This window comes from Pygocentrus nattereri, chromosome 10 (assembly GCF_015220715.1).
Source record: "Pygocentrus nattereri isolate fPygNat1 chromosome 10, fPygNat1.pri, whole genome shotgun sequence".
Classification (NCBI taxonomy): domain Eukaryota; kingdom Metazoa; phylum Chordata; class Actinopteri; order Characiformes; family Serrasalmidae; genus Pygocentrus; species Pygocentrus nattereri.
Genome location: NC_051220.1, coordinates 6,483,235 through 6,505,747, shown reverse-complemented (window position 1 = coordinate 6,505,747; position 22,513 = coordinate 6,483,235). Strand labels below are relative to the sequence as shown.

At 40.7% G+C, this 22,513-nt stretch overlaps 1 protein-coding gene across 2 annotated transcripts in view; it reads right to left on the bottom strand.

Moving 5' to 3' along the window:
- Positions 1-2,725: 2,725 nt before the first annotated feature.
- Positions 2,726-22,513, bottom strand: part of LOC108433325 (glutamate-rich protein 1) — a 33,469-nt gene continuing 13,681 nt past the window's right edge. Inside the window, exons 4-7 of one of the 2 annotated variants that reach the window (XR_001858285.2) lie at positions 20,160-20,582; positions 17,512-17,706; positions 9,368-9,629; positions 2,726-3,478 (exon numbers count right to left, since the gene is read on the bottom strand). Coding sequence is in view for 1 of the 2 variants with exons in the window: in XM_017707805.2 (XP_017563294.1) it covers positions 9,550-9,629; positions 17,512-17,706; positions 20,160-20,582 (698 nt within the window). In the remaining variant the exon portion in view is untranslated. Of the gene's footprint in view, positions 3,479-8,510; positions 9,630-17,511; positions 17,707-20,159; positions 20,583-22,513 lie in introns of those variants that run through there. The other variant, XM_017707805.2, reaches the window with a different exon arrangement.

The window sequence follows — 22,513 nt, the reverse complement described above, 5'->3', positions numbered from 1 at the left end:
CGTTTTGCTTTATAATGGTGCAGCAGGTCCTTTCTGGTGCCTCAGGTGCCATTTAAGGTGGAACGGGAAAATTAAAACAAGAAGCTGGCGCATAAGAAGCTGACTTCAGCCTCACAAGAAATCTAAAGTTGAGAGACATTTTATAAGATACTATACTACTTATATGGAATTTTCCTGCCTGAGATGTGAGAAAAGTGGCTATAGCTGAGCTAAAGCTTAAAGCAGAGCAAAGTAAGTCTGTGTTTTTATTTATATCGCTGCTGTCGGAACAGAACCATGCATCTCCAAAATGGTAACTTTACAGGAGAAGGAAAAAACATACATTACTTTCAATGTAAGTCAATGGAACCAGACTTTTTTCCCCCCAAGTCATTTTTGGCAATTTACTTCATGAAATTTACACACAATATAAAGGCCAACAAAAACTGAAAAATCAACAAAGGTTTGTTTGAGGTTTTGTTCCGACAACAGCGATATTATATTTTTAGAATATACTAGCACATTAGCGCACACACGAAGACATATTTACATAAGATGGTATAAGATCATATAAGATGGTAAAATGGGCATATTTTCTATTTCACCATCTTGATGGCCTTCTTGTTGACCTGCGTAGCAGTGGTCAGATTTCAGTTCAAAATCTTTGACGCTATCAAAACTGTACCATAGGCTGTTGTGATGTCTACAACACAAATAAAGCAATTTTATTCACTATCAAAAGAACCTGTACATGAACCTACACGTGTCTTCTGAGCTTTTATGTTAACACTGATGATGCCAATATAGTGGTAAAGCAGGAAAAGACATTTTTTTGGGAACTATTTTGCCTTACCACGCCCTGCATGTACCCCTCCACCACAAATGGACTTTAACACATGTTTTAAAGCCAAAACCTAATTACATATCTAACATAAAAAAAAAATGTCTCAGACAACATTCGTAACCATTCCATGTAACAGGTTTCTGTGAGGGAGCTTTAAGACACATTTAAAGCTTCAGACATCTGATTCCTACCACCCCCACTGTGAACTTGTTTAGTTTGTTTAGAAAAGAATGCATTTCGCAGCAAACCACTCAGAATGACTTCGTTTACATGTTAACGATTTCAGTATGTTGAAATTTTCAAATGAAGAAAAAAAAAAAAACACACTTCAAGACAAGACGATGCTGGGCAAGACAAGCTTGGGTATGAACGTTAGAGTGATTGACCGATAGGGGTCAACTTAGAAGGGACAAATGTGTATTATGGTTCTGTCCATCATGCACAAGCAGCAACTAAATGGTCCCTATATATGAGGAGACAACATAGTTGATTAAGCGTCTGTGAAGACGCCAGGTCTCAAAAATGGACTGCTCTCCAATCCACAGGTCAGTCAAGTGTCTTATGTTAGACAGCTGCATTCAGGGTGCACTAATCCAAAGGTGCTTTGTATCTCAATCACACAACTAAACAGCAACACAACTCCAGAACCTCTGGTCTAAAATCATGCCCCCGAACCATAGAGACAGCTGCTGCACAGAGTGCTGAGATAACAGTCTCTTATTTCTGCGGATGTTTGCTTTTGTATGCTGCTCACTCAGCGACTTCATAAAGGTTTAATATCCACAGGACGGAGGCTCTGCCAATGGGTTTTAATATCCCAAGGCCTGGGGTCCTCGCGCTTGCTTTAATAACGCCCGACTCCCCATTTTTGCTTCTGCATGCTAATCGGCCTGGCTCTGGGGCCGGACCTCTGGATATTAATTCGTCCTAGCTCTGGGGGGCTCCGCCTTTGGGTTTTAATATGCTCAAGTCTGGATCCTGTCTTGGGCTGTTGACGATAAGAGCCAAAAATGAGGAGAATGTTTAGAATGCTCTTAGCAGAAAACGCTGAGTGCTAAATCCCTCCATGCAGCCTTACAGAAGCCTGACTGATTAGTAGGGCTGAACAACATTGCCCACATACCATTTCGACTGCAATATGTTTTATAATATATTAAAAAAGCAATGGTGAACCAATGTGACAAAGATGGGTGCACATTTTTTTGTCTTTATTAACCCTTAGAAATAAGACGATTTTTGTTTTGCTACACTATTAAAATGTGATTGATGGGATACAGTCTAGCTTAGCAACAGCCTAGCCACCACCTGGGATACAATAGCAAGTGCCTATCAACACCTTAGCATTCATCTAGGATGCCATAGCAACAGCCTAGCAACACTTCAGCATCCTCCTAGGATACAATAGCAACTGCCTTGCAACACCTTAGCAAGAACCTAGGATACCATACCAACACTTTATCAACCGCCTAGGATATAATAGCAATGGCCTAGCAACTGCTTAGCAACCATGTGGATTTCCATAGCAACAACACTGTCGTGGCAACTTAAAGTTTGTTCACAAACATTTCCCTCCTAGATGTATTTACATTTACATTAGTTCATTCCACAATAAACTCACACAGCCATGCTTTTATGGACCTTGATCATGCTGGAACAGAAAAGGATCTTCCTCAGTTGTCCAAGATACAACTGAAACTGAAAAACAACCCATAGCATTATCCCTCCTCCACCAAACTGTGTGTATATATGTGTGTGTATGTATGTATATATATATATATATATATATATATATATATATATATATATATATATATAAATGCTTCAAAATGACTTTGAAAAAATAATATAGTTCAGTTTAAAAGCATCTTCTGTGAAGTTCCTATAAAAATACAAGAGTTTTTGTCACTTTCATGCTGTGTTTATTAACTATACATCATTATTTAAATGTAATTCCATAGGCAATGACACAGTTACGTCATTAATTATTTACATTCTGTTTCGGCAGGCCCGAGTCTGCACTTCTGACTTATAAAAGATAATTTCCTTTACGCAAAACACGACTACAAACAAGGACAACTTTTAATCAAACTCAGACCATAATGAAATATCTCCTCTTCGGCCTACAAACACACATGTGGTATCGAGTGAAAGTGCAGGATCTGCTCTCTCTACAGAATTTCTACGTTTGTTTTACTTCGTTGTGAGTGAAATAATGAATATAAATTTACAGCATGCTTTTGATAATCATCAGCACTGTGATTCTATGGTTTAAACACACAGTAACGCTGCAGCAGAGTTAGAACCCACAGCCTTCAAGACGAAATGGAAGCAGACTGAGTTCTCACTAGATATTTGCACACAATAAAACATCTGAAACAAAGACTTAGTTTCAAAGAGCTGAACGCTAAAGCAGCACCGCTATGCAGCAACTAGTTTAATAAGCACAGGGCAGTCATTCCCCTCACGTCCCAGGAGCCTCTTTCTCCAGATCAAGCCAGACACGTTCTGCCTTTCTGCATTTCCAGGTCTGCTGGGTGAGCTTTTTTCAGTTTATCCATGCAGTGGAGCTGCACTTACAGTCTTTTTGCACCAAAACAGCCTCTCTTTTAAACATCTCCTGCACTTCGTTACTAGCTTGTGGAGAAGCTTGTATCTCTGAAAGGAAAAAAAAACACATCTTTAATTTTAATCTATATTATAACTGAAAAAAAGTTATGAGGTTTACGTGTGACTGACGATTTACTTGGCTAGCAGGGTTGAAATCATGGCAACCCTCATTAAACGACATGTTTTGTTGACTTGAAAATAAGTGAAAACATCCTCTACAGAGAAGATACTTCTGTACATATTAATACACATTCACTGTTTATTTCTTGGAACACACTGGAAAAAGAAATAAAACATAATGAATGTTCACTTACAGTACACATTATATGTTATTTTCTCAAAATATTGAACCTGGCAAAGACGTAGAGACTGTGCACTAAAAGTTGCAGAAACATGTAACTTTTAAGTTTTCTCTGTATGCTGTTAACATATCGTGACGTAGAAAATCGACAAAACATAATTTGACCCTGTGTTCAAACTTTTGCATATGACTGCATTTTCCAAGCGGGATATGAAGGATTCCTGGGGTCAAGGTTTACATTTTAGATATTCTGTGTTAAAAACGTGGTGAAAACTATTCTGTTTTCACTCAGTCTTGTTAAAACAAACTGATGCAAAGCACCAAAAACTATGAGAGGTAATAGCTCCCCCTTGTGGAGAATCTACAGTCTGCTAAATGCGAGTGAGAATGCTATAAGCCAGGTCCATGTGGTCAATCAGGAGATCACAAGTTCGATCTATGGTAATGCTACAGTCATCCGTGGCTGGGAGTCCAAGAGAGCCCTCCCTCTCCCTCATCACTTAGCGCAACGCTACTCAGCGCAGACGTCTGTTAGCTGACATAACAGATCAGACAGTTGGCACTTTCCTCCAAGGCCATTCAGCTGTCCAGTGATGTTGCGTTAGTGGTTTATTATGCTCCTAATAAATACATCATCACATATCGGTTTGAAATCTAATCATTAATCCAATTCTGATCACTTTTAATCAACTATCTGCTGATACTGACATGATTCCAATATCATTGCACATCTCTAATCATTTCACCTTCATTGGTCACTCAAAGTCAGACAGTATGAGCAAACGATGGAAATAACTTCTGGAGGAATCATTCATGATCGCTTAAAACAGTTACAACCAGACGTAAAGAAGCGATTTCTCCTTCAATCTCTACTCCTGCAGGACCTAGTAGCGAAGCGTATAAGCGTGTAATAGGACCGTAATCATTAAGCAGACTCTGTGCACCTGGCGTTTCCTCCACTACACACACAAACAGATGGAGTATAGTTTTAATGAAGCAACATGATCCAGACATGCAGCCTGGGCAACTCCTGAGCGCTGTCACTTCCTGTTTAAACAGCCCATTAGCGGCAGTAATAAGACTCATTACCTTTCTCAGTGCCTCTGTGCCAACTGCCCTGCTAATGCCTTCCTCCAAACAGGGCTGCATTAATGCACTGTGTCTTGAGGACCCATCACACTTCTATGAACACACCAGGGCACATTCATAAGATCACTTAACATTTACATATATCATACGTTTTAACCTTCGACACCTGCTTTCATTGTTGCACCATTTAAAAGGCAAGGCAACCCACCAAACCCAGATTCATCTTCCAGAGTGCCAGATAGTGAAACGTGATTCAACACTTTAGAGAATGTATTTCTATTGCTACAGAGTCCAGTGGTGGTGTACATTACACCACTCCAGCCGACGCTTGGCATTGCACAGTGATCTTTGGCTTTTGTGCAGCTGCTCGACTGTGAAAACCTATTTTATGAAGCTTCCGTTGTGCTGATGTCGCTTCCAGAGGCAGTCTGGAGCTCTGGAGTAAGTGATACAACAGAGGATAGGTGATTTTTAAACAGTCAGGCCAGTTCTGTGAGTTTGCATTGTCTACTGCTTTGTGCCTGAGATGTTGTTACTACGAGACCCCATGTGTCAAACACAAGGCCCCAGTCCAGATTAGGAGACAATCCTTTTCAGCCCACAAAATATGTTAATTTTCTTTTAATATTTACTCATTTCACAATGCACTGCACTACAGTCACCAGCATGCACTGCAACTTGCAGCAAAGAGGCCAGGCGTCTAATTCAGGTAAAAAGGTTTAAAAGACTGAGCTCCTACGGACATTTAAATTTTTTATATTTCAAGCATTCATGTACTATTTCAAGGTCTACTACAAGTGCCTATATTTTACTGCTGAGGTTTTTGTGTATTTTAGACAAACAAAGGTTAGTTTTTAGCAAAATGTTAATTTAAAATGAAATAAAACAGGTGTTCTTCCACTTTACCGTAATAGCACTTACAGTTGACTGGGGAAGATCTTGCAGGGCACAAACTAGTGACAGAGGTGGCATCCTATGACAGCGCCATGTTTAAAGTCACTGAGCTTTTCAATACAATCCATTCTACTGCCAGTGTTTGTCCATGGAGACTGCAAGGCTATGTGCTTGATTTGATACACCTGTTAGCAAAGGGTGTGGCTGAAACACCAGAAATAATAAAAAGGGGTGTCCATATACCTTTGGCCATATAGTGTACCTCACAATTTGCACTTAAAGGCAGCATAACACAAATAATCCCACCATAGGTATAGACTAAGTAAGATGAACACAGGCTGTCTTTGCTCCATTAATGTTCCAGTTGCATTTACAATTATCCAGTTTGCTTTTTATATGTAAATTGTTTTGAGTAATGGTCATTATTTTTGAGTGATACAACAATCTGCTTAGTCACACTTAGTACAAGTAGTAGACGTTAAATAAGCATGGGTCTAAACTCACATCTCTAGCAAATTATCCTAGAGAGTTACCTAAACAGTGATGGAAAACCCCCATTTATGTTTCACTGCTGGCTCCTGATAGCTGGCCTACTTCACTGGTCAACTAACTGGTTATACTTTAAAATTTCCATCCCAAACTTTTTCGGAAGCCCAGTACACAAAACGTTTGCGCCGATTGATCTGCTGGCAGGGTCGCTTTTATTGTGACCTTCATTTGTGTGCGGTAGGGCTGGGTGTACGTGAGGAGAATGGAGATAATGAGGGCTCGGGCCTACGCTGAAGCCTAAATGTCACCATCTAAACAATGAGGACAGGGATTAGCAAGGGGCTGTTGACATTTGCTGCTAAGATAATTAGCCGCTAAGAGGCTAAGCCAGAGGCTACTCATTATGAGCTGTTGACGGCAGCTTTCAAAAAGACTGGCTTGGCACGATCGATCTATGAAAACGTTACGGGCTCTGTCTCGTAGAGGTAAACATCAGCACCGAGGACGCATGAATGAAGGCTGGATCGACAGTTTGCTCAAACTTGAAGGTCTTGATATGAGATGGTTTGCAGTTATAATGGGAGTCATTGTTAAGAAGGCTCTGCACAATTAATTGAATGTTTCGGTGTTCATCATCATAGCCCAACTGTGTACAAAGTGCACTGATTTCTTACAAGTCTTTGAAGAAAATCAGGCTCTGGGAGTTCAGAAGAAATAGAGGCCATTGATTACAGGTTAAACCTGGTCCTTGAAAGGACTGCACTTCAGTTTAGCTGGTGAAGCCACTTTCACATTTGTATTTGTTTGCTCTCACTCAGAGGCTTTAGAGGACGTCTTGAGAGGGATGACGATTCACACAGGCAGGACTCAATGATATGGACAAAATATTGAAGGGTGAACCCCGAACAGCTGTTCGGGTGCTGTATGTTGCTATGGAAACTGTGACTGTGGCTCCCTCGTTCAAGTACAACTTTCATGAGTCACATAGGCGCTAAAGATAAATTTACGATATCGTTCCATTTATCAACAATGTAATGTTTTAGTTAGCTGGCTTTATTTACTTTATCGAGCTATTTTATTTGGTTAGTTTGCCATTGGTTCTCATGGAAATAGTGAGTGTGATGCACAGATTGAGTTGCACTCAGTCAAAGCCAAGCTACACAGAGTAGAGCAGAGCACTGAGGAGCTTTTGGAGCTAAAATCAATCTGAGCACAAGGAGGACCACCCTCCAAGCAGCAGGAGAAGCTACAACAGCACCACCAGTGTTCCTTTCTCCTCCACTGGCAGAACTAACAGGTTTAGTTTCCCAGTTTTAGACTAAGTTCACATTAAAGCTTCATTGCTCAAATCCAATTTTTTGCTCAAATCTGATCTCTCTGACACAATTGGTGACAATCGTCTAGGTAAGTGATTCAAATCTGTCATTAATGTGAATGCACCGGCATCCTGAAATGACGTGCACATCCTACTCAGTAACGTCACGTTAATGAATGACGTGTGTCACGTGCATCGTCAGCAAACAAACTAACGAGCCTTCAGCTGCTCATTATTAAAGCGAGATGAAGATGAAAAGTGAGATGCGTTTGCAGGCTTTATCACTGCTGTCATGAATTCCATTAGGTCGCATGGCGAAGGATCGGATACATATCCAATGTAGGGCCACATAAGATCTGAGCCACATTAAGGCAAAAAGGGCCGTTTTTACTCCAACTAAGAAATCAGAATATGCTGTTTATATGACCATTTAAATAATCAGAAAACTGCTTTTTTGAGTTTTTGATGATTATGCCTTTTAAAAGAGATTTGCTTCTGTGTGGTAGTTTAGTCTAGAAATTTGGGACACAGCTTTTGAAAAATACCTAGAAACTCAAACACCAACATAACAAACCTATACTTATTCAGGCCAGCCTTAAAATACTGATGGCACTATGGCTTGGAATTAGAAACACATTGCGGCCCTGATTGACCCATCATTAAACATGTTTAAATTCTATAGTGCACAATAAAAACATCTACACTGACACAGATACCAGTACTGTAAAGGTATACCCTGCAATAAAGATTTAACGATGTTGAGGTCTTGACTCTGGGGTCCATTGCTCTAAGAATACCAGCAAAACAGTAGAGTCTGACTGATATATTGCTATATTGTTCAGCCAATAATACTAGACAACATTGATGATGGTATCAGCAAAAATACTACTGCTACTGAACTGGTAATTAGTGACATTGAAAACTACCTTTTTAATGAAAGAAAGAAGTAAAGGTATTAAGGGTGTCGCTGCCCGAGTGCTACAATTACAGCATTTAGGACTGACTTTCTGCTGTTTATTTGAGTTTAAGTGGTGACAATTGACAACTGACGTGTCAGTAAAACATTGTTTACCTAAAAATACTGGAGTTTAAATACACACTTAAATCAGCTGATATAATCATGCTTAAAATCGGTATTGGCCACAAAATGTTCACATCAGTCCGGCCCTAATAAACAAATACTAGATTTTGCAACCTGTTTATCCTGTTTCCATAAACAGATTAGACCTAGACCAGGACTAAAACATTATTAGTGGGTATTCTGCATCCAAGCTACTTTAATCAAGGCCTAGTAAAATTCACCTAGGTTTGGAAAAAAAATGAAGGTCTTCAGGTTGAGATTGCAGTGAATACACTGCCATAATTCAGAGTCTTGAGGTACAAATGTCCACATCATTTTTTGCAGTAATTGTATTTACCCATTATGTGGACATTTGCACCGCAAGACTCTCAAACCAAGTTGCATTTATTTAAAAGAGAACATTTCAAGATCATCATTTTATTTTTGGTGAAGTTTTCTTTTAAAAGGAGGCTGTTATGTTTTAAGCTGTTATCGCTTGAGGAGTGTCTCTGAAGACGTCTGCAGGTCTGCATCCAAAAAGCCTCTGTACACATTAAAGTTCATGACCCCATCAATGCAAGCAAAGAAAATTAGCCCCAGACTTCGATGTTTCCTCCTCTGTGCTTTACAGAGCTCTTAGTGCAGCCTGGTTGGAGATCTTCACCAGCCTTTCTCCCCACATACAGTCTACTCTAATCTGTTTGATGTTGTGCTAAAAGTGTTTCTCTATGAAACACATCATCTTGTTAAACATTTTATTTTACAACCTCAAAGGTCATTAAAGCTTACCAATTGTTAAATGGTTGAAGTGTCCAAATACTGTATCCATAAAATGTCCTCAGGTATAGGGTTGGCTATTCGTATCTGCAATGTTAAGGCAGTCCAGAAAACCTTGATATTTTTGGATCAGGTGTGTTTGTTTGGTGTTGGAACCCAACTGCTGGATCTCCTGCAACAAGCTGTCTGCCCCGTCACGTCTTCTTTTCTGTCTGCATGGGAAGAACTTCTGTTATCCAGTAGTGGAAGAGAGTGCAGACTAAGACAGTTTCATCTGAAAGAATGAGAGAGAAAACACATTTGAAGAGGAGGGCTAAATGTCTGTAATTTATACTCTTTTGGCCTAATCATCATAAAACAGAGAGATGCAAAATCTCCAGACAAGTGAAAAGGGGTCATCTTTCAAAATGGCCATTAAGTACAAGTTACTAATTTTTCAAGAGGAATTACAGAGGAATTTAGATATAAGATAACCCCCTTGCATAAAAAGGAGAATGTCAAAGTGGAAAAAAACAGGAGCATCCAATACTGCAGTGATTAAAAGCTACAGAGACACTGGGACTCCTAACAACCACCTGGAAGACCTGGTAGACAACAAAACTGCCCCCACCAGATAAACAGCAGAGGAGTAAATCAAGCTCCAAAGAAGAACATCAAACATAGGAGCTCCTGGTGAGTACTGGACTGGCCGCCCCAGAAGCCAGACCTCAGCATCACTGAGTGTGTTTGGGATTACTTGCATCATGAAAAGCAGAAAAAGCAACCTCTAAGACTGAACTGGAGGTGTGGGAAAATATCCCTGCAGATTTCTGTGAAAAACTGAAAGTAAGTCTCCTAAAAAAGTTGAAAGATGCAATAAAGTAAAAGTTAAGCACATTATACTGCCCCAAAACAGCTGAATTTGATATACTCATATCAACTTGCACTTAACGGCTGTTTTGACTGGAAATTAAGTGCATTGAGTGGTCTATGACTTCTGAACTGTACATTCTTAAAATACTTACACCTGTAGTGACACTTCTAGCCCCCAGTGCAGCTTGACGTTAATTTATATCCAGTGTTTACTCAACCATTCTTAAAAATCTAAGTCTCAGACTTAGTGTGTGTGTGTAAAAACCCTGAACTCTGTGGGTGTGTGATAGAGCGAGCGGCTTAACAGCTCCGTCACCCTTGACTGATGTTCCCTCTGAGGGCTGAAATTAAGCTATGAAACAGGTTTGGGCGCAGAGAATGTAGTCCATTGATTCCCGCTGTGCGGAAGAGCATCAGCGAGCTGTGAAGAGCGGCTGAAGGTCCTGAACCACACACCGAATAAGCACAGCCCATGTTATTACACTTCTTATATGAGAGCTGATCTAAGGTCAGTTTTCGCCTTTTAGTGTTCACCACCGTATAGATCAGGTACATGGCAACGCACAAGGGACACTAGGCCTCTCACAATGAAAAGCTTAAAGCAGTGATGCTATTTAGTGAGGTATTCCATTACGGTTAGCAAAATTAAAAGAGTCTTGAGCTAAACTAAACATTAAAGAAGCAAACCTTAGACAGCAAGCATGTCTTGGTTGTTCAACTACTTAATATCGATGTGAATCAGAAGTCATAGCACATTTTTTTTCTATACTGTGACATTTGCGAGAGAAACACACTATCAGCAAGGGTCTCTGAGCCTGATCCATTGCAATATGCAAGGATCGGCTGGAACCTTGGACTGGAGGGATGTCTCCCTTACAAACTCAGTAACAGCTCTGAAGGAAAGATAGCAACAGTCACACAAGCACACCTCAAATATTGATGTGAATACTGTAAACATTGCAGTTAAGGTCTGAGTGATTTGTGCCCACAGTGGGACAGAATATTCCATTTACAGAATGAGGTTTGATCTTCTAGAATCAACAGAAATTACCCATAAGTTTCAGGTAAACAAAAACGGCTTTACAAATCCCTGATCGCTGTTTTAATTGCACACTGCAAAAGACTAATTAAACTTCATGATGCAGAACTGCTTGAAATGAGCCTTAGAAAGTTTTTAAAACACCATGTTTATACTCAGTGGCCATTTTATTAGAAACCCCTAGCTTGTGTGTCCACTCACTGGCCACTTTATTATAAGCGCCTCCTTTGTACTTCCACACAGTGGCCACTTTATTACAAACACCTACCTTGTACATCCACATACTGGTCACTTTATTAGAAACACCTCCTTTGTACTTCTACACATTGGCCACTTTGTTAGAAGCACCTACCTTGTATGTCCACTCACTGGCCACTTTATTAGAAACACCTCCTTTGTACTTCTACACATTGGCCACTTTGTTAGAAGCACCTACCTTGTATGTCCACTCACTGGCCACTTTATTAGAAACACCTCCTTTGTACTTCTACACATTGGCCACTTTGTTAGAAGCACCTACCTTGTATGTCCATTCACTGGCCACTTTATTAGAAACACCTCCTTTGTACTTCTACACATTGGCCACTTTGTTAGAAGCACCTACCTTGTATGTCCACTCACTGCCACTTTATTAGAAACATGTACCTTGTACGTCAGCTCACTGGCCACTGTATTAGAAGCACCTTCTACACATTGGCCACTTTGTTAGAAACACCTGCCCACCTACCTATGTCCACTTACTGTCCACTTTATGAACTCCACCTTCCTTTCAGGTCCATTTTATGTCCATTATATGTGAGAACAATTACAGACTGCTGGCCTGTTGATTCTCAATTTGTCTTCCCCCTACCCCATTTAACAATGGTCAGTTTCTGACCACAGGTCTGTTATCCAGATATTATTTGGTGAATTATTCTCAGCACAGCAGTGACACTGAGATGGTAATGTGTGATGCTAATATGAGTATATTAGACACACCAGTAACACTGCTATACTAGAAGCCTACTACTCAAATAATATTCAGCCTAAAGAAGCTCTGTGGTCAGTTTCTGAAGGATTAGAAGATGGCGAACACAAACAGGCCATCCAAAAGAAAGGCCAGACAGTCCCTAAGTGCAGGAACTGTGTTTCCAATAAAGTGGCCAGTGAGTGTACATCATACCATGTCACGCACTACACAGTGCAGACAGCTCCACATTGTCACAGAAGACTCGCACCTCAGCAGCACTCACGAGCACACCTGCATTAGTGCAAAGCGAATGGAGACTGGCACAGTATCTTAATATAGACCTGTTGGAATGACACCGTTTATGTCTTCAGCTGAGCGCACCTCAAACTCCATCTGCACATCGACATCTCACAGAGAACAGCCATCTGTCACGCTTGGAAAGAAGGGGAAAAACGCAAGCGATCCTTTCAAAACGAATCACTTTAATGACGGCTGACCTACTTGCAAATCGTTCAGTGAGCGATTCCTCACAGTAATGACACGGAAATGTATGGGATAAAATGCCAAATGATGCATTCAATTGCGCGGAACATCCGTCGATTTCCATTCCTGTGATTTGGTTAATGTGCCCAGAGTTCATGACTTTTTATTCAGCTTTGCTCTCGTGTGAGGGCCCAAATTTGCTTTGACTGAGACTTTTAAATGAGCGGAATGAAGAGAAGAGCAATTAAAACTCTATTAGAAGTTTACACTTTAATAGATGCAAGAATGATGCTGGTCTGTGGCCATTCTGTGATGCTTAGTAAAATAATGTCCTTGCACACACTGAAAGATGTGATACAGGCAGACTACTGGGGTAACTTGAAAAAGAAGTCCCCCAGGAGTAATTGTCACGATTGGCTCCTCCCACTCTTCCATGTGCTTTGCTTTTTGGTCTTACACGTGCATTTGCTGTGATTCCGTCCCAGTCCAGCCCCCTTGTTTTCTGACTCCACCCCTGATCGTTGCCACCTGTGTTTTCCACCTGTATCCTGTTTTGTCATTATCTCTGTTTGTATTTAAGCCCTGTGTTTGCCAGTCTTTGTTTGATATGTACTGGATGTATGTATTTATCGTATGTATTGTGTAGGATATTGTTTGCTGTTTGTTATTCCGGCCTGCGTTGTGTTTTTCCCATTTTCCTGTTTGTCATGTCTGTCCCGCGATCTCTCCATGTTGGCTCATTGTCCCTGGACTGTCTTGACCCTGATTTTGGATTTGCCCATAATAAATCTTGCTTTTCTCCGCATATGCGTCCGCCTCCTCATCGCTCCACATTACAGAAAATACGCTTCCCCCATTTATTTTCTCCTTTGATGAAAAGAATGGGGCCAAATCTAACCTTGTGTCACGCATCTGGAGAACTCCCATTCAGACTCCATCGCCCAGGAGTCTGTACAAGACCATGTGACTTGGGACTCTCGCTCACAACACCTATCAGCGTTCACGGTCTCCCGAATTCTAATGTGATTCACCTGTGTGTTTATGTCATGTGATAGGTCTAGTATAGTATTTAAGCCATGGCTTAGCTCAGGTATAGCGCAAAGTATTATATCCATGAGATCATACCGAGCGATTGTATTGACTGCCTTGTTTGCTCGTTCGACCTCTGCCTGGATTAACCGTTTTTTCCCCTCGGTACTGTCGCCTGTGTTGTGGAATCTGTGTATCGACTCTTGAGCTCCTCTTCGACCGCGTTTTTGCCTGTCTCCTGTTTTCATATTAAAACCCACTCTTTAAGATCTGCATGCGTCTGTGTTCTGCGGCCACGTCACACCTTGACACATTTACTGAATAGCTTTGGTCTAATTAACTCTGAAAGATTATTTGGATGGCTGCGTGCCTGGGGAAATGTTTGGAGTCTGGTGATGAAGTCCATCACTGCATTCATATTAAATTGCACAAGAAAAACTTTTATAAACATATGATTTGGGAGTTGGGGCAGTACATTTTGTTTTGAGACACAAAAGGTTGCTTTTTATCAAAGTAAAAATGTAAAGCTCCTCGTTTGGGGTAAGAAGTTTCTCAGACACAGGGCAAAAGGCCAGATTTAGCATACTGCCACAAATAAACAATTTATTCAGATTCAGAAGACACCGGTTGCTCACCTGAGTTCCAATGGCTTGCTAGCATTAGCATTAGCGATCATAAGCTACAACTAGGCTACATTTTAACCAATCTTGCTGAAGATAATATCATTATGTAACTAATATAATCAAAATGACTGTTTAGTTAATTAATGAATTAACATGAAGTGTTTTCATTTTATTGTCATTTGTCTTTGGGCATTAGTTATTAAACTGAAATTTGCTTTGTCCACATTTCTACATAACTCAATTGTTAAGATTACTTAACAAAGTAATTCAGAGTGGTTTGATGTGAAGTGGTTGTAGAAACTGTGGAAAGACTTGGTGACAGGAACCTGGAGCTGCAAAGTCTACAATACAAATACAGCCATTTTATTTACTACTCAAAACCACCAGTGAGCGTTCACGAATCTTCAGAGTTTTTCTACGTAACGTTGAGGATGGTACAACAGTGGTAAATCTGAAAAACACATCGCTGTTGTCGGAATAAAACCAAAAAAACTCTCCAAAAAGGTAACTTTACAAGAGAAGGAAAAACCCTTCTTTACTTTTAATGTAAGTCAATGGAACCAGACTTTTTTCCAAGTCGTTCCAAGTCCATTCATCGTGAAATTTATGTGCAATACAGAGGTCAAAAGGCATTTTCGAATTATGCCAAGAAATGACATTCTTCCAACAACAGCGGTATATTTTCCATTAATGGTGTTTTGTTTGCATCTACCTCTCCGACATGAACGTGCTTTAAACAAATATGTTTTAGGCCGGAACAGCATAAACTATCATAAAACAATGTCTGAGACATCAAGCATCATTTGCAGACAGAATATATTGTTTACATTAGTTTATAATTGTTTAATATCGTTCTGTGAGGGAGCTTTTAGGCATTAAACTCTTCCGATATCTGGTTCCTATAATGATCACCACTGTGAACAATTCTGACTTCTGTTTTTCTTAACCAATTATGTAGAATTTAAAAAATAGGTAGAATTTTCCTTTACAGTCTAGTGGGAAAATTTAAATATAACATTTTCAGTGCTGTTATCTGATGAATATCATAGTTTACAAATAACGTCAAAGTCTAGAAAGGATTTGGCATATTAATGATACATTTGGTAAAAAGCAGGGGAGCTTTTTACCTCAGGTCATTTTTGTGTTATATAAAGTAAAACTGTCTGCTGTTCCAATTTATTTGCGCTAACTTTGTGTAAGCTTATGCTTCATCAGCCTGCACATGATAAGCTCATGCACAGATATGGTTTAGCATTTCAGTAAACAGATATTACTCTTAATGTTGGACATTCCACCCTTTTCTCCTCCTTGACTGAATATTTTATAGCGGGAAATAAAAAGCAGTTTAGCTGCATAGACAAGCGTCCGAAATGCTCTACTTATAACAGCAGCCCTAAATATTCATAGGAATCCAAGACCATGTTTGATTACTGAAATAACGTTTTAACTGTAGCAGTTACAGCTATGGCAGTTCGAGAGCAGATGGCTGGTTTTCAAACCCAGGGCAGGATGACCCAACATTCTCCGACAGCCACCTCCAAACTCAAATCCTGCTGCCATCTGCTACCTGCATTTGAGTACTGTGAAGCCTTTACAGCGTTCAGTGCTTGTTTTTGTATTTTCAGCTGACAAATGCTCATATTTGAGTGCCCCCTGCTTGTTGGACTTTGGTGGGTCATCGTGCCCTAAGATGTCAGGCCCGTATTGGTCAACCCTGTTTAGTGTGCTGCTTTTAATTGGAGCGTCTGATGCTCTCAGGAGGTACTGCGTGAGAGACGAACAAATGAGATAATTCAGTAGATATGTTTGTGGAGATGAACGATTGTGTGTTCTGAGGTTGTCGTGGAAACAGTAGTTCCGTTCCTGGCAATGCGATGACCACCTGCTTGGGCAAGGCTTTATTCTACGGTTAGAGAATCGCTACACACTGGTCTTCATGAGGACTGACATACCACACATACACAAAACACCTTTTCACATTTTCTAATTTAACCAGTGGTGTTTGCAAAGCATTATTAGTGGAGAGCAGCTAATTTATTTATTTTTTGTAACATTCAATAACATTTTAATAGGAACAAGTATAGCTATGGTAGCTCTGCCCCACCTAACCCAACCCTAACCGTAAAGGGGAACTCCAGAGATTCTTCAGCTCAATTTTAGCACAATTAAATAGTTTCATTGTAAGAAAAGTAATTCTGCGTGCTTTGATTTGAAATGCACTGTTCTAGAAAAGCTTACCAAGTCGGAAGAGTTTAATGACTCTAAAAACTACACCACAGAAAACTATTACATGAAATTGTTTCAAATACACTCTCTGATGCCTGAGACTTCATTTTATGTTTATGTTTTGACATAAAATGCATTTTAAAAATTCTATTGATGATGGGAGGGATACATGCGGGAGGTTGAAAAGCAAAACAGCACCATTATCAACATTACATATTAAAACTCACTCAGAGCACACATATCGATTGACAGTGATCAATTTGGATATTAAATAAACTGTCTATACAGTCATAGGCAAAAATATGAACAAGCCAGTCAAACTAAAAAATACTTTAACGCAGGTGTGTCAAACTGTGGACCTTCCAGGTCAAAGTACTTCATCTAACACTCTGAATTCAGTTCATGAAGGTCTTGCTAATTAGCAGATGAGTTGAATCAGGTGTGTTTAATGAGGTAGCATGCTAAAGTCTGCAGCAATTTGGCCCATTTGGGCGCCCAAACCTTTATATCTGACTGTATTATGGTGTACCCTGACGGAGAAGCGGCTTAGAAAATGGATGGATGTATGGATGGATGGATGTATTATGGCGTGTAGAAACCGTAACCCCTGGTTCCTAACCTCACCAACCCAAATAGCATTTTTTACCTATTTTTTAAGTTAAAAAATGTTTTACATTTTCTAATAAAAGCCGTAGTTTTCGAGAAAACGCATTTTCCCTTGTGGGGATCAGTCAAATGACCGACACTGTCAATGATGCTTTGTGGTCATCACAAAAACCTAAAACACACACAACCTGGTTTATTAACTGTTCTCTTCATTTTATGAGTTTGTGGAAAACATGAAAATCTCTGCAGACTGTAGTCACTGATTCAATTTTCAAGCCCTTAATTGCTAAAATTACAATACCTGGAACATCTGAAGACTTCTGCTTCTCTTCCATGTAACTCCACTCACCTGTGGTCAGTGTGGAGGTGTGGCTGAACTCCTGCAGGGCCTTGTTTAACTGCTCCACATCCCTTTGGCAAAGCAGGGCCCTCAGTATGCACAGACCGGAGACAGCAGCAGGGGGCGCCATCCCCTCCGACAGACAAGTGAACAGTGACTCCGCTGTGCTCAGAGAAAGAGAGGATTTGCCTGCAGTACAGGATTCTGCGGGGAGGAAAAAGAAAGTGATGCTGGTCAGTTAGGTCAGTGATTTTCTCTACCCTACGTCAAATAATCTAACTTACACAGTGCCCCTCACCTCAAATGTTGTCAATCAGCCAAGAGGTTGAAAATTCTGGTTTTGCTTCTTTTGCATTGGATATATAACGTGGCTAATATAACGAGGCTACTATGATAGAAGTCTATGTCACCAAGAAAGCTTTTGGGTTACGAGCTCTTTTTTCCATTGTAAAGCCAAATGCTTTACTGCAAAATTTTAAAAAATCAAAGGTCAGAAACAAAACATGTCTTGGCCAGTCAACAACATTTATAGTGAGTGGAGGGCATTGTGTAAATTAGATTTTTTGGCAAAGCATTCCTTTAAAGATCTTTACAATGTTTTGCATCTGTACATGTGGAAATTAAAGGCAGACGTGTTGGCCTATGACTGGAGCCATTTCTGCAGAGGGACCAACAGTTAGATGAACCCAAGCGTCTGTTCGTGTACCACTGAGGCATTTAGGTAATAAGAAAACATGAATGTCTTTCTTGGGCTTTGGTGGAATCCATAAGGACAGTTTGACTTGCTGCAGTCTTCAAAGGAACCAACCCTTCTCCACTATACATGACCTGAGGCTGTTCTAGGACAGATTACACAACTGGTTATGATCCAGTGGAGGTGCCTCAGAGACTTCATGAGAGAGAGAGGGAGAGTGTAGTTAAGACATGGAGCATGAGGTAGAAAGTGACAGAGTCTGATGGAGAGCATAAGACAGCGATTTAGAGGGGGGGCAGAATGTAACAGAGAGAAACAGAGACATTGAGAGCATGAGGGCTCTCTCCTTCTACTAAGATGTCATTCAACAGTCTGCATGTACCTTTTATGCTTCTGAATGCTATTAATATTAAGACTTTTAAAGCCATAGTCATACTGGACTTTTGCAGCTGGCGTCGCCTTGCGAATGCTGAGGCTGGCCCGGAATAACATGATATTTTGTCAGTTTTTCTCCATGCTGGATCAGTTAGATGGCTCACTCGCTCACCATCAATAGCAACGACACAAAAGTAAACCTAATTATCAGATAAGTATATACTCATGCGATGACAGCGCTGCACACTGGTGTGTAAATAATTGGTGGCAGTGGGAAGCCCTGTGTGCAGCTGCCTTTAGCCAAGGAGTTAACTTTGCAGTCAGTTAGCTGCATAACTCATCTAAAACAAACAGTAAAACCACAAAAATAAATACATAATGCAGTCTCCCAACTGACTGTGCATAAACAGTTTCTCTTTCAGTATTTATTAAAGCCAAGAAGAAGAAATTGTAAAAGGTTTGTGCTTAGAGACTAGTTAAATGATGTTTCGTCCATTTTAGATCCGGTGCTACTATATGAAGGGCTACCACTACAGAAGGCAACAGTGTCGCTATTGATGGAGGATGCCAATTTGCATATCAAAGGTCTTTTATTGCTATAGCATAGTGTAAGTCGGGGCAGTCGTGGGCTGGAGGTCAGGGATCTGGCCCTGTGACCGGAAGGTTACCGGTTTGATCCCCAGGGCCAACAGTCCATGACTGAGGTGTCCTTGAGCAAAACACCTAACCCCCAACTGCTCCCCGGGCGCCGTGGATAGGGCTGCCCAATGCTCCGGGCAAATGTGCTCACTGCCCCCTAGTGTGTGTGCTCACTAGTGTGTATGTGGTGTTTCACTTCACGAATGGATTAAATGTGGAGGTGAAATTTCCCCATTGTGGGGAATAATAAGTATAACTTCAGTCAGTATATCTAGGACAGTTTCCATTTGGATCAGAGGGGACAACAAAGCATTAAGGCCTTTTAACACCAAGTCCCAGATTACATACTAAAAAAGTGTCTGAAGCAATGGTAATGCTTTAAACTCCTTTGTCAGATGACCTTATTTAGCAGGACGGGCTGTTAACCAGTGTCTGTGTCCTTAGGTTGCACACCTCTGATGGAATTTTTCCTGTGTAGCAGCAGTCATGCCAATGTGACAGTCGCTAACACCATGGCTCACATGAGTAAATGAAGTAAAATCAGTTCAATAGACGTTACCGGTAATTATGATAAATCGCTAAGTGGTCCGAGCTCTACTGATATGTCCATAAAATAAATCATTTTAATTATTTGTGTGCCTTGTTCACTGCAACCTTACCAGTGTGTGAGAACTTTATACTAAGCTAATCATTGTCAAGGAGGATTGTTTTTTTGATGATATATAAAGAACTATAAAGTTTATGGCCATAATCTAAAGCATCCATCCATCCATCCATCCATCCATTTTCTAAGCCGCTTCTCCGTCAGGGTCGCGGGGGGATGCTGGAGCCTATCCCAGCAGTCTTCGGGCTGAAGGCAGGATACACCCTGGACAGGTCGCCAGTCCATCGCAGGGCATAATCTAAAGCATTCCATTTTAATCGTTCTCATTTAAGGGTTGACACTTACGATCTGAAAGGTAGATGTCCCAAGTGGTTCGAAGGAAGTCCAGAACCTCTTCTACTTTTTGGCTGTTTCCTTCATCATTCTCTTCCTCCTCCTCTTCTCCCTCGTTCTGTCTGTAGGTAAACTCCAGAGGCCTGGACTGAGGAGCCAGGCCGAGGGAGCGGAGCTTCTCTCTCTGCCGTTTCTTTTTCATCTTCCTCTTCTTGCTTTTGCTGAGCCGCTCCTTCTGGCTCTCAAAGACCTCCAACTTCTGTCCATTTTTCCCCTCAGCTTCTTCTGCTTGTCCCTGAGCACCCTCTTGTGGGGGGGTGGATGTTCTCCCAGCACCGGCATCATCAGCCTTTCTCTTCCTCCTTCGCTTTCTTCTCTTCCTCACATGGCCTTCATCTTCAGGGGCTTCACTGTCTTCTGAATCTGAAAGATCGACTAGACAGAACAAGGATACATTTGTGGAACAGTCGCATTCAGACACTACAGATGCTATACTAGTGCGTACAACAGTGTGTATTAATACTTTTCTATGACCCATCAAAAGAAAAATAATAGCGTTTCCTGCATAAACATTAACAAATGTATGGTATGTGCTAATGAATGCATGTTTTTATGTTTTATTTAAACAGATTGGCTGAAAATTGACTGATGTGCCTCAAAACACATGAGGACGCACAACAACTCTAAAGGCCTCTTCGCAACTTCCCACAATCTGTTCTCACAGTCTTTTCAGTGTGTTTATCAGTTCTGTCATTGTCTGGCTCTTCATCAGTGGTCAGTTTCTGATAACAGCACTGCTATTAGATGGATATTATTGGATGGTGGCCTGTTCTGACATATTTTAATATGCATTATGACTCCTTTCAACTCAGTCTTAAGGCATCATCTTAGAATTTAATATGAACATTGATGATATTTTATGTCCTTAAATGATTAAAATAAATTTTAAGACTTGATTAGACTTTTTAAGGATCTGCAGAAAACCTGTCTGAGGCTTCTGTTAATTCTCACTCTCACTGAGTCACTGTGAATATTATTAATATTTAAAGTACTGCAAACTAATTGACTCCATTAGTGGCAATTCTCTACTTGAAATACATAGTAGTGCAGAGTTAAGCTTAATTTGTGTTCATTATGCAGGTACACTGACCCTTAGAAGTTCCATCAGTGAGATAAAAAGCATTCAAGCTCATTATAACAAGCAAAATTCTCCACAAATGTAAATTCTAAATCTTCAATCGATGCTACATTTGTTTGTAAGTAGGAGATATTTTATTATTATTCAGTATTTGATGATTAATAGTTAGTATTGGTCATCCTCTAGTCTTTCATCAGTGGCCAAGGGATGCTACCCACAAGACGCTGTTGTCTAGATATTTTTTGGCTGGTGGATGATTCTCAGTCCAGCAGCACTGAGATGTTTAAAAACTCCAGCAGCACTGCTATGTCTGATCCACTCATACCAACACAACACACACTAACACACTACCACCACCACATCAGTGTCACTGCAGTGCTAAGAATGACCACCACCCAAATAGTACCTTCTCTGTGAGGGTCCATGGGGGTCCTGAGCGCTGAAGAACAGGGGGAAAAGGGGGCTAACAAAGTATGCAGAGAAACAGATGGACTACAGTCTGTAACTGTAGAACTACAAAGTGCTAATTTATGGTCAGTGGAGCTGATGAAATGGACAAAGAGTGCAGATAGAAGGAGGTGTACTTAATGAAGTGGTTGGTCAGTGTAGAGTCAAATGCCAAAAGTTTTTACCTTATACGCCCCTGAAACAAACACACAGACAGGCTGACACAAACGGCCACACTTTAATCGTAGTTTAGAGTGTCTTTGCCCCTGTCTGCCCCCTGCTGCCCTGCTCTCCAGGGAGTGGGGGTGCCATATGGGCCGATAGAACAGCGGCTGTAGTGAAGCGTGACTGGAGTGCCCTCCAACACGCCTGACTATTCATTAATCCAGCAGCCACGAGCTACTGATCACTCAGCCTTTTACCACAAACCTCATTATAATGAGAGAAAGGGTCTGCTGATACAGTGCGGCCGATGAGAGAGGCGAAGGAAGGACGCATGGTTAATAATACAGCTAATGGGAGTATGTTTGTGTGTGCAAGATGCTATTCCGGCTATGTGGAAATCTACTCTGATCAATAGCACCTCATAGCTATGCACGGTGCTAGAGCAGAGGGGTCCGCATTCATTTTCCACTCATGCAACGGATTCCTCAAGGCAAAGGCAAGTTAGCGGACAGACATAAAGCCACAGGACTAACTCGCATGCTCTGTAGGGTTCAGCTGTGAACCTCTGAACTCACAGAGATTTGATTACGATTCTTCAGGAAATTATTCAGTGCAA